Source organism: Phasianus colchicus, chromosome 36, assembly GCF_987193195.1.
Source record: "Phasianus colchicus chromosome 36, bPhaCol1.hap1.1, whole genome shotgun sequence".
In the NCBI taxonomy this organism is placed as follows: domain Eukaryota; kingdom Metazoa; phylum Chordata; class Aves; order Galliformes; family Phasianidae; genus Phasianus; species Phasianus colchicus.
In genome coordinates, this window is record NC_143471.1 from 1,874,002 (window position 1) to 1,887,740 (window position 13,739).

The 13,739-nt window shown below is 60.5% G+C and overlaps 1 protein-coding gene across 1 annotated transcript in view; it reads left to right on the forward strand.

Annotated features, from left to right (window-relative positions):
• Positions 1-1,080: 1,080 nt before the first annotated feature.
• Positions 1,081-13,739, forward strand: part of LOC149913583 (polyunsaturated fatty acid lipoxygenase ALOX15B-like) — a 46,524-nt gene continuing 33,865 nt past the window's right edge. The window contains exons 1-4 of the mRNA XM_090129342.1: positions 1,081-1,269; positions 4,913-5,243; positions 7,591-7,675; positions 10,540-10,636. Coding sequence (XP_089985468.1) covers positions 1,081-1,269; positions 4,913-5,243; positions 7,591-7,675; positions 10,540-10,636 — 702 coding nt within the window. The remainder of the gene's footprint in view (positions 1,270-4,912; positions 5,244-7,590; positions 7,676-10,539; positions 10,637-13,739) is intronic.

Genomic DNA, 13,739 nt, shown 5'->3' on the forward strand with positions numbered 1-13,739 from the left:
GGGTGACCCATAGGTGCCACAAAGGTGCCATTGGATGCTATTAAGATGGCACTGGGTGCCACTGGGTGCCATTGGGTGACCCATAGGTGCCACTGGGTGTCATTGGGTGCTATTAGGATGCCACTGGGTGCCATTGGGTGCCATTGGGTGACCCATAGGTGCCACTGGGTGACACTGGGTGACACAAAGGTGCCATTGGGTGACCCATAGGTGCTACTGGGTGCCACTGGGTGCTATTAAGATGGCAGTGGGTGCCACTGGGTGCCATTGGGTGAGCAGTAGATGCCACTGGGTGACCCATTGGTGCCACTGGGTGCCATTGGGTGACCCATAGGTGCCACAAAGGTGCCATTGGGTGCTATTAAGATGCCACTGGGTGCCACTGGGTGCGTTTGGGTGACACAAAGGTGCCATTGGGTGCCCCATAGGTGCCACTGGGTGCTATTAAGATGACACTGGGTGCCATTAGGTGCCACTGGGTGCCATTGGGTGCTATTAAGATGCCACTGGGTGCCACTGGGTGACCCATAGGTGCCACTGGGTGCCACTGGAAGCCATTGGGTGACCCATAGGTGCCACAAAGGTGCCATTGGATGCTATTAAGATGGCACTGGGTGCCACTGGGTGCCATTGGGTGACCCATAGGTGCCACTGGGTGTCATTGGGTGCTATTAGGATGCCACTGGGTGCCATTGGGTGCCATTGGGTGACCCATAGGTGCCACTGGGTGCCACTGGGTGCTATTAAGATGACACTGGGTGACACAAAGGTGCTATTGGGTGACCCATAGGTGCCACTGGGTGCCACTGGGTGCTATTAGGATGGCAGTGGGTGCCACTGGGTGCCATTGGGTGAGCAGTAGATGCCACTGGGTGACCCATTGGTGCCACTGGGTGCCATTGGGTGACCCATAGGTGCCACAAAGGTGCCATTGGGTGCTATTAAGATGCCACTGGGTGCCACTGGGTGCGTTTGGGTGACACAAAGGTGCCATTGGGTGCCCCATAGGTGCCACTGGGTGCTATTAAGATGACACTGGGTGCCATTAGGTGCCACTGGGTGCCATTGGGTGCTATTAAGATGCCACTGGGTGCCACTGGGTGCCGTTGGGTGACACCCATAGGTGCTCGGTACCGCCTGCGGGTGACGACGGGGTCGGAGTGGGGCGCGGGGACGCTGGCGGCGGTGACGGTGACCCTGGTGGGGACACGGGGACAGAGCCGGCCCTGCCACCTCCAGTGGCCGCGGCACCACCTGCAGGCTGGATCTGTGAGTGGGGGGCACTGGGAGGGACTGGGAGGGACTGGGAGGGACTGGGATGGGGCTGGGATGGGACTGGGATGGGACTGGGAGGGACTGGGAGGGACTGGGATGGGATTGAGAGGGACTGGGAGGGACTGGGATGGGACTGGGAAGCACTGGGATGGGACTTGAAAGCACTGGGAGGGACTGGGAAGGACTGGGAGGGACTGGGAGGGACCGGGATGGGACTGGGAGGGACTGGGAAGCACTGGGAGGGACTGGGAGGGACTGGGAGGGACTGGGATGGGACTGGGAAGCACTGGGATGGGACTTGAAAGCACTGGGAGGGACTGGGATGGGACTGGGATGGGACTGGGAAGGACTGGGAGGGACTGGGAGGGGCTGGGATGGGACTGGGAGGAACTGGGAGGGACTGGGAGGGACTGGGATGGGACTGGGAGGGACTGGGAGGGACCGGGATGGGACTGGGAGGGACTGGGAGGGACTGGGATGGGACTGGGAGGGACTGGGAGGGACCGGGATGGGACTGGGAAGCACTGGGAGGGACTGGGAGGGACTGGGAGGGACTGGGATGGGACTGGGAAGCACTGGGATGGGACTTGAAAGCACTGGGAGGGACTGGGATGGGACTGGGATGGGACTGGGAAGGACTGGGAGGGGCTGGGAGGGGCTGGGATGGGACTGGGAGGAACTGGGAGGGACTGGGAGGGACTGGGATGGGATTAGGGGGCACTGGGATAGGACTTGAAAGCACTGGGAGGGACTGGGAGGAACTGGGAGGGACTGGGAGGGACTGGGATGGGACTGGTAGGGGATTGAGAGGGACTGGGATGGGACTGGGAGGGACTGGGACAGACTGGGAGGGACTGGGATGGGATTAGGGGGCACTGGGATAGGACTTGAAAGCACTGGGAGGGACTGGGAGGGACTGGGAGGGACTGGGAGGGACTGGGATGGGACTGGGAGGGGCTGGGATGGGACTGGGAGGAACTGGGAGGGACTGGGATGGGATTAGGAGGCACTGGGATGGGACTGGAAAGCACTGGGAGGAACTGGGAGGGGCTGGGAGGGACTGGGAAGGACTGGGAGGGACTGGGATGGGATTAGGAGGCACTGGGATGGGACTGGAAAGCACTGGGAGGGACTGGGAGGGACTGGGATGGGATTAGGGGGTGCTGGGATGGGACTGGAAAGCACTGGGATGGGATTGAAAGGGACTGGGAGGGACTGGGAGGGACTGGGAAGGACTGGGATGGGATTGAGAGGGACTGGGATGGGACTGGGAGGGACTGGGACAGACTGGGAGGGACTGGGATGGGATTAGGGGGCACTGGGATAGGACTTGAAAGCACTGGGAGGGACTGGGAGGAACTGGGAGGGACTGGGAGGGACTGGGATGGGATTAGGGAGCACTGGGATAGGACTTGAAAGCACTGGGAGGGACTGGGATGGGACTGGGAGGGACTGGGATGGGATTAAGGGGCGCTGGGATGGGACTGGAAAGCACTGGGATGGGACTGGGAGGGACTGGGATGGGATTAGGGGGTGCTGGGATGGGACTGGGAAGCACTGGGATGGGATTGAAAGGGACTGGGAGGGACTGGGAAGGACTGGGATCAGACTGAGAGGGACTGGGATGGGACTGGGAGGGACTGGGAGGGACTGGGATGGGATTAAGGGGCGCTGGGATGGGACTGGAAAGCACTGGGAGATACTGGGATGGGACTGGGAGGGACTGGGAAGGACTGGGAGGGACGGGGAGGGGCTGGGATGGGACTGGGAAGCACTGGGATGGGATTGAAAGGGACTGGGATGGGACTGGGAGGGACTGGGACAGACTGGGAGGGACTGGGATGGGATTAGGGGGCACTGGGATGGGACTGGAAAGCACTGGGAGGGACTGGGATGGGACTGGAAAGCACTGGGATGGGACTGGAAAGCACTGGGATGGGACTGGGAGGGACTGGGATGGGATTAGGGGGTGCTGGGATGGGACTGGGAAGCACTGGGATGGGATTGAAAGGGACTGGGAGGGACTGGGAAGGACTGGGATCAGACTGAGAGGGACTGGGATGGGACTGGGAGGGACTGGGAGGGACTGGGATGGGATTAAGGGGCGCTGGGATGGGACTGGAAAGCACTGGGAGATACTGGGATGGGACTGGGAGGGACTGGGAAGGACTGGGAGGGACGGGGAGGGGCTGGGATGGGACTGGGAAGCACTGGGATGGGATTGAAAGGGACTGGGATGGGACTGGGAGGGACTGGGACAGACTGGGAGGGACTGGGATGGGATTAGGGGGCACTGGGATGGGACTGGAAAGCACTGGGAGGGACTGGGATGGGACTGGGAAGGACTGGGAGGGACTGGGATGGGATTAGGAGGCACTGGGATGGGACTGGAAAGCACTGGGATGGGACTGGGAGGGACTGGGATGGGATTAGGGGGTGCTGGGATGGGACTGGGAAGCACTGGGATGGGATTGAAAGGGACTGGGAGGGACTGGGAGGGACTGGGAAGGACTGGGATCAGACTGAGAGGGACTGGGATGGGACTGGGAGGGACTGGGAGGGACTGGGATGGGATTAAGGAGCGCTGGGATGGGACAGGAAAGAACTGGGCGGGACTGGGAGGGACTGGGAGGGACTGGGATGGAACTGGGTGCCACTGGATGCCATCGTGTGCCATTGGGTGCCTTTGTGTGCCATAGCGTGCCACTGGGTGCCATTGGGTGCCACTGGGTGCCACTGGGTGGCATTGGGAGCCATAGTGTGCCACTGGGTGCCACAGGGTGCCACTGGGTGCCACTGGATGCCATCGCGTGCCATTGGGTGCCTTTGTGTGCCATTGGGTGCCACTGGGAGCCACTGGGAGCCATCGCGTGCCACTGGGTTCCATTGGGTGCCATTGGGAGCCATAGCGTGCCATTGGGTGCCATTGGGTGCCACTGGTTGCCATTGGGTGCCATTGGGTCCCATTGGGTGCCACTGGGTGCCACTGGATGCCATCGTGTGCCATTGGGTGCCTTTGTGTGCCATAGCGTGCCACTGGGTGCCATTGGGTGCCACTGGGTGCCACTGGGAGCCATTGGGAGCCATAGTGTGCCACTGGGTGCCATTGGATGCCATTGGGTGCCATTGGGAGCCATAGCGTGCCACTGGGTGCCACAGGGTGCCACTGGGTGCCATTGGGTGCTATAGGATGCCATTGGGAGCCACTGGGTGCCATTGGATGCCATTGGGTAACACAAAAGTGTCACTGGGTGCCACTGGGAGCCATTGGGAGCCATAGCGTGCCACTGGGTGCCACTGGGTGCCACTGGGTGCCACTGGGTGCCATCGTGTGCCATTGGGAGCCATAGCGTGCCTTTGTGTGCCACTGGGTGCCACTGGGTGCCATTGGGTGCTATAGGATGCCATTGGGAGCCACTGGGTGCCACTGGGTGCCATTGGGTGCCATTGGATGCCATCGTGTGCCACTGGGTGCCATTGGGTAACACAAAAGTGTCACTGGTTGCCACTGGGAGCCATTGGGAGCCATAGCGTGCCACTGGGTGCCACTGGGTGCCATTGGGTGACACAAAAGTGTCACTGGGTGCCACTGGGTGCCACTGGGTGCCACCGAGCTGCCCCATCCCCGTCCCCACAGACCGTGGAGGCCGAGGTGACGTCGGAGGCCCCGCTGGGGACGTTGCTGCTGCTGAGGCTCCAGAAGGAAACCCTGCTGTCCCTCGTCCCCGATCGATGGCTCTGCGACATCGTCACCGTCTGGGGGCCTCTGGGGGACGAGGATGGGGACAACGGGAGCCTTGGGGACAACGAGAGGCGTGGGGACGACGACGGCAGTGGGGACGATGGCAGTGATGATGATGATGATGATGATGATGACGATGGGGACGATGGCAGCGGTGTCCCCACGGCCGCCTTCCCGTGTTATCGATGGTTGGAGAGCGGGGAGCTGCAGCTGAGAGAGGGGACAGGTGGGGCGTGGGGACGGGGAGGGGACATTGGGGACAATGGGGGCATCGGGGGGGGTGGGGGGGATTGGGGTCAATGGGGTCAATGGGGGGATTGGGGACAATGGGGACATTGGGGACGTTGGGGACAATGGGGGCATGGGGGGGGTGGGGGGGATTGGGGTCAATGGGGACATTGGGGACATTGGGGACAATGGGGACATTGGGGACAATGGGGGGATTGGGGTCAATGGGGACATTGGGGACAATGGGGGCAGCGGGGGGGGTGGGGGGGATTGGGGACATTGGGGTCAATGGGGGGATTGGGGTCAATGGGGACATTGGGGTCAATGGGGACATTGGGACCAATTGGGACCTTGGGGACAATGGGGTCACTGGGGTCAATGGGGACATTGGGGACAATGGGGCATGGGGGGGATTGGGGTCAATGGGGACATTGGGGACGTTGGGGGCATCGGGGGGGTTGGGGGGGATTGGGGTCAATGGGGGCATTAGGGTCAATGGGGACAATGGGGACATTGGGGACATTGGGGACATTGGGGACAATGGGGGCATTGGGGACATTGGGGAGGTTGGGGACATTGGGGTCAATGGGGACATTGGGGACAATGGGGTCAATGGGGTCAATGGGGTCAATGGGGACATTGGGGACGTTGGGGGCATTGGGGACAATGGGGGGATTGGGGTCAATGGGGACATTGGGGACAATGGGGACATGGGGGTCAATGGGGACATTGGGGACAATGGGGACATTGGGGGCATTGGGGACAATGGGGGCATGGGGTCAATGGGGACATTGGGGACAATGGGGACATTGGGGACAATGGGGGCATCGGGGGGGGTGAGGGGGATTGGGGACATTGGGGTCAATGGGGGCATTGGGGTCAATGGGGACATTGGGGGTCAATGGGGACATGGGGGTCAATGGGGTCAATGGGGGGATTGGGGACACTGGGGGCATTGGGGGCATTGGGGACAATGGGGGGATTGGGGTCAATGGGGACATTGGGGACAATGGGGGCTTTGGGGGGATTGGGGGGATTGGGGATATTGGGGACAATGGGGACATTGGGGACAATGGGGACATTGGGGGCACTGGGGGGATTGGGGGCATTGTGGGCATTGGGGACAATGGGGGCATGGGGGTCAATGGGGGGATTGGGGACATTGGGGGCATTGGGGGCATTGGGGTATTGGGGACGTTGGGGGGGATTGGGGACATTGGGGACATTGGGGTCAATGGGGGGATTGGGGTCAATGGGGTCAATGGGGACATTGGGGACATTGGGGAGGTTGGGAACAATGGGGGCATTGGGGACATTGGGGCAATGGGGACAATGGGGGGATGTCGGGATGTTGGGGATGTTGGGGACAATGGGGGCATTGGGGTCAGTGGGGACATTGGGGACAATGGGGACAAGGGGGGCATTGGGGACATTGAGGGGATTGGGGGGGATTGGGGACATTGGACACATGACATCACACAGCACACACATGATTCAGAACACACATGACGCAGCACACACATGATGTCACACAGCACACACGTGACGCAGCACACACATGACGCAGAACACACGTGACGCAGCACACACGTGACAGCACACACACACACGTGACGCAGCACACACATGACATCGCACAGCACACACATGACACAGCACACACATCACACAGCACACACATGACATCACACAGCACACACGTGACACAGCACACACGTGACGCAGCACACACGTGACACAGCACACACGTGACACAGCACACGCATGACGCAGCACACGCATGACGCAGCACACACGTGACGCAGCACACACGTGACACAGCACACACATGACGCGGCACACGCATGACGCAGCACACACGTGACGCAGCACACACGTGACGCAGCACACACATGACACAGCACACACATGACGCGGCACACGCATGATGCAGCACACACATGACGCAGCACACACATGACGTCACACAGCACACGCATGACGCAGCACACACATGATGTCACACAGCGCACACGTGACACAGCACACACATCACACAGCACACACATGATGTCACACAGCACACACGTGACGCAGCACACACGTGACACAGCACACGCATGACGCAGCACACACATGACACAGCACACACGTGACACAGCACAGACGTGACGCAGCACACACATGACACAGCACACACGTGACGCAGCACACACATGACGTCACACAGCACACACATGACACAGCACACACATGATGCAGCACACACATGACGTCACACAGCACACACGTGACGCAGCACACACGTGACACAGCACACACGTGACACAGCACACGCATGACGCAGCACACGCGTGTTCTCGCAGCCCGGACGCTGAAGGCCGACCTGTCGGAGCCGCTGCTGCTGCTGCACCGCAGGGAGGAGAAAAGGGAGCGGGAGCAGAAATTCCAGTACGGGAGGGGGGGACTGGGGGGGACTGGGAGGGACTGGGAGGGACTGGGATGGAATGGGGGGAACTGGGATGAAATGGGGGGGAATGGGGGGGACTGGGAGGGACTGGGATGGAACTGGAGGGAAGTGGGGGGGACTGGGAGGGAACCGGGATGGAATGGGGGAGACTGGGATGGAACTGGGAGGGACTGGGGGGGACTGGGATGGGAATGGGGGAGACTGGGAGGGACTGGGGGGGACTGGGATGGAACTGGAGGGGAGTGGGGGGGACTGGGATGGACTGGGGGGGACTGGGAGGGAACTGGGATGGAATGGGGGGGAACTGGGAGGGACTGGGAGGGGACTGGGAGGGGACTGGGAGACACTGGGGCGACTGGGGTGGCGGGGGGGGAATTGGGGGGAGGGGAATGGGGCGACTGGGATGGAACTGGTGGGGAGTGGGGGGGGCCGTACTGATCCATACTGGTCCATACTGGTCCATACTGGTCCATACTGGTCTATACTGGTCCATACTGGTCCATTCCCCCCCCCAGATGGGCTCCCTACGCCCCCGGTTGGCCTTGGAGGCTCCTCGCCGTTCCCCCCTCCCTTTGCCCATGGCCGGCGCCCCCCAACGCCCCCCAACCCCCCCCCAAAGACCCCCAACCCCTCAAAACCCCCCAAGCCCCCCCCAAAACCCCCCAACCCCCAGACGCCCCCCATCCCCCCCCCAAATCTCCCAACTGCTCGACGCCCCCCAACCCCCCCCCCAAAGCCCCCAGACCCCCAATAACCCCCAGCCCCCCCCCAAAACCCCCCATCCCCCCACTGACCCCCATCAGACCCCCCCCAAAACCTCCCAGCCCCCCCCCCAAAGCCCCCAGACCCCCCAAACCCCCCATCCCCCCATTGACCCCCATCAGACCCCCCCAGACGCCCCCCAGCCCCCCCCCAAAAGCCCCCAGACCCACAATAACCCCCAACCCCCCATTGACCCCCATCAACCCCCCCCCAAAACCTCCCAGCCCCCCCCCCAAATCCCCCAGACCCACAATAACCCCCAGCCCCCCCCCGACGACCCCCAGCCCCCCATTGATCCCCATCAGCCCCCCCCCAAAAGCCCCCAGACCCCCAATAACCCCCAGCCCCCCAACACCCCCCAGCCCCCCATCGACCCCCATCACCCCCCCCCAGACGCCCCCCAACCCCCCCTCAAAACCTCCCAGCCCCCTCCCCAAAGCCCCCAGACCCACAATAACCCCCAACCCCCCCCCGACGACCCCCAGCCCCCCCCCCAAACTTTGGAGCTGCCCCCCGACGCCCCCCGGCTCCCCCTGAGCGCCGCCTTCCCTGCTGAGCATCGCCTGAGCCTGGCTGCGCGCGTGGCTGCAGCGTGAGTCAAATGGGGGGGGAAGTGGGACCCATAAGTGGGGGGTGGGACCCATATGTGGGACCCACAAGTGTGGGGTGGGAGCCAGAAGTGTGGGGTGGGAGCCAAAAGTGGGGGGTGGGACCCGTAAGTGTGGGGTGGGAGTCAGAAGTGTGGGGTGGGATCCAGAAGTGGGACCCAGAAGTGTGGGGTGGGAGCCAGACATGTGGGGTGGGACCCATAAGTGGGACCCATAAGTGTGGGGTGGGACCCATATGTGGGACCCAGAAGTGTGGGGTGGGAGCCAGAAGTGGGACTCATAAGTTGGACCCATAGGTGGGACCCATAAGTGTGGGGTGGGACCCATAAGTGGGACCCACAAGTGTGGGGTGGGAGCCAGAAGTGTGAAGTGGGATCCAGAAGTGGGACTCATAAGTTGGACCCATAGGTGGGACCCACAAGTGTGGGGTGGGACCCATAAGTGTGGGGTGGGACCCATATGTGGGACCCAGAAGTGTGGGGTGGGAGCCAGAAGTGTAGGGTGGGAGCCACAAGTGGGACCCATAAGTGGGACCCATAAGTGTGGGGTGTGACCCATAAGTGTGGGGTGGGACCCAGAAGTGTGGGGTGGGATCCAGAAGTGGGAGCCAGAAGTGTGGGGTGGGAGCCAGAACTGTGAAGTGGGATCCAGAAGTGGGACCCCCAAGTGTGGGGTGGGACCCATAAGTGGGACCCATAAGTGTGGGGTGGGACCCATAAGTGTGGGGTGGGAGCCAGAAGTGGGACCCATAAGTGTGGGGTGGGACCCATAGGTGGGACCCATAAGTGTGGGGTGGGACCCATAGGTGTGGGGTGGGAGCCACAAGTGGGACTCATAAGTGGGACCCATAGGTGGGACCCATAAGTGTGGGGTGGGAGCCAGAAGTGTGAAGTGGGATCCAGAAGTGGGACCCCCAAGTGTGGGGTGGGACCCATAAGTGTGGGGTGGGAGCCAGAAGTGGGACCCATAAGTGTGGGGTGGGAGCCAGAAGTGGGACCCATAAGTGTGGGGTAGGACCCATAAGTGGGACCCACAAGTGTGGGGTGGGACACATATGTGGGACCCAGAAGTGTGGGGTGGGAGCCAGAAGTGTGGGGTGGGAGCCACAAGTGGGACCCATAAGTGTGGGGTGGGACCCATAAGTGGGACCCCCAAGTGTGGGGTGGGACCCATAAGTGTGGGGTGGGAGCCAGAAGTGTGGGGTGGGACCCATAAGTGTGGGGTGGGAGTCAGAAGTGGGGGGTGGGAGCCAAAAGTGGGGGGTCGGACCCATAAGTGGGACCCACAAGTGTGGGGTGGGACCCATAAGTGGGACCCATAAGTGTGGGGTGGGACACATAAGACCCCACTGACCCCATTGACCCCAATGGCCCCAAAGTCCCCATTGACCCCGCTGACCCCATATGACCCCACACGACCCCATATGACCCCATGACCCCATATGACCCCATGACCCCACATGACCCCACCCGCAGGCAGACGCGGATCCGCTTGCGGGGCCTCTGTGGGTCGCAGCGCTGGCGGAGCTTCGAGGAGCTGCAGGAGGCGCTGGGGGAACCAGGAACCCCCATAGCGGGTAACGGCCCTACAAACGGCCCTATAACCGCCCCATAACCCCATAACCGCCCCATAGCGGGTAACGGCCCTACAAACGGCCCTATAACCACCCCATAGCGGGTAACGGCCCTACAAACGGCCCTAGAACCGCCCCATAGCGGGTAACGGCCCTACAAACGGCCCTATAACCACCCCATAGCGGGTAACGGCCCTACAAACGGCCCTATAACCGCCCCATAGCGGGTAACGGCCCTACAAACGGCCCTATAACCACCCCATAGCGGGTAACGGCCCTACAAACGGCCCTAGAACCGCCCCATAGCGGGTAACGGCCCTACAAACGGCCCTATAACCACCCCATAGCGGGTAACGGCCCTACAAACGGCCCTATAACCGCCCCATAGCGGGTAACGGCCCTACAAACGGCCCTATAACCACCCCATAGCGGGTAACGGCCCTACAAACGGCCCTAGAACCGCCCCATAGCGGGTAACGGCCCTACAAACGGCCCTATAACCACCCCATAGCGGGTAACGGCCCTACAAACGGCCCTAGAACCGCCCCATAGCGGGTAACGGCCCTACAAACGGCCCTATAACCACCCCATAGCGGGTAACGGCCCTACAAACGGCCCTAGAACCGCCCCATAGCGGGTAACGGCCCTACAAACGGCCCTATAACCGCCCCATAGCGGGTAACGGCCCTACAAACGGCCCTATAACCGCCCCATAGCGGGTAACGGCCCTACAAACGGCCCTATAACCGCCCCATAGCGGGTAACGGCCCTACAAACGGCCCTAGAACCGCCCCATAGCGGGTAACGGCCCTACAAACGGCCCTAGAACCACCCCATAGCGGGTAACGGCCCTACAAACGGCCCTATAACCGCCCCATAGCGGGTAACGGCCCTACAAACGGCCCTATAACCACCCCATAGCGGGTAACGGCCCTACAAACGGCCCTAGAACCGCCCCATAGCGGGTAACGGCCCTACAAACGGCCCTATAACCACCCCATAGCGGGTAACGGCCCTACAAACGGCCCTATAACCGCCCCATAGCGGGTAACGGCCCTACAAACGGCCCTATAACCACCCCATAGCGGGTAACGGCCCTACAAACGGCCCTAGAACCGCCCCATAGCGGGTAACGGCCCTACAAACGGCCCTATAACCGCCCCATAGCGGGTAACGGCCCTACAAACGGCCCTATAACCGCCCCATAGCGGGTAACGGCCCTACAAACGGCCCTATAACCGCCCCATAGCGGGTAACGGCCCTACAAACGGCCCTAGAACCGCCCCATAGCGGGTAACGGCCCTACAAACGGCCCTAGAACTGCCCCATAGCGGGTAACGGCCCTACAAACGGCCCTATAACCGCCCCATAGCGGGTAACGGCCCTACAAACGGCCCTAGAACCGCCCCATAGCCCCATAACCACCCCATAACCGCCCCATAGCGGGTAACGGCCCTATAAACGGCCCTATAACGGCCCCATAGCGGGTAATGGCCCCATAGACGGCCCTATAACCGCCCCATAACCCCATATCCCATAACCCCATAACCTATCCCATAATCCTATAAACCCATAACCACCCCATAACCACATAACCCCATATCCCATCCCATAACGCCAAACACGACCCCATAACCCCACAACCCCATATCCCATAACCCCATAACCCCACAACCCCATATCCCATAACCCCACAACCCCATAACCCCATAACCCCATATCCCATAACCCCATAACCCCATAACCCCATAACCCCATAACCCCATAACCCCATAACCCCATATCCCATAACCCCATAACCCCACAACCCCATATCCTACCCCATAACCACCCCATAACCCCATAACAGATTAACAACCCCATAACTGTAACCCTATGGGATGGGGGCATTATGGGGTGGGGGCATTATGGGATGGGGGCATTATGGGATGTGGGCATTATGGGATGTGGGTATTATGGGATGTGGGTATTATGGGATGTGGGATGTTGGATATGGGATTGGGGCTATGAGTTCTTATGGGATGTGGGCATTATGGGATGTGAGTATTATGGGATGTGGGTATTATGGGATGTGGGCATTATGGGATGGGGGCATTATGGGATGTGGGGTATTATGGGAAGGGGGCATTATGGGATGTGGGCATTATGGGATGTGGGCATTATGGGATGTGGGCATTATGGGATGTGGGTTCTTAAGGGATGTGGGCATTATGGGATGTGAGTATTATGGGGTGGGGGCATTATGGGGTGGGGGCATTATGGGATGGGGGCATTATGGGATGTGGGCATTATGGGATGTGGGTATTATGGGATGTGGGCATTATGGGATGTGGGCTCTTATGGGATGTGGGCATTATGGGATGTGAGTATTATGGGGTGGGGGCATTATGGGATGGGGGCATTATGGGATGTGGGCATTATGGGATGTGGGTATTATGGGATGTGGACATTATGGGATGGGGGCATTATGGGATGTGGGCATTATGGGATGTGGGTATTATGGGATGTGGGCATTATGGGATGTGGGATGTTGGATATGGGATTGGGGCTATGAGTTCTTATGGGATGGGGGTATTATGGGATGGGGGCATTATGGGATGTGGGCATTATGGGATGTGGGTATTATGGGATGTGGGTATTATGGGATGTGGGATGTTGGATATGGGATTGGGGCTATGAGTTCTTATGGGATGTGGGCATTATGGGATGTGGGCATTATGGGATGGGGGCATTATGGGATGTGGGTTCCTATAGGATGGGAGCATTATGGGATGCAGGTTCTTATGGGATGGGGGCTATTATGGGATGTGAGTATTATGGGATGTGGCTATTATGGGATGGGGCTATTATGGGATGTGGGTATTATGGGATGGGGGGTATTATGGGATGTAGGTTCCTATAGGATGTGGGTTCTTATGGGATGCGGGTTCTTATGGGATGTGGGCATTATGGGATGGGAGCATTATGGGATGGGGGTATTATGGGATGCGGGTATTATGGGATGGGGGTATTATGGGATGCGGGTATTATGGGATGGGGGTATTATGGGATGTGGGATGTTGGATATAGGATTGAGGCTATGAGTTCTTATGGGATGCGGGT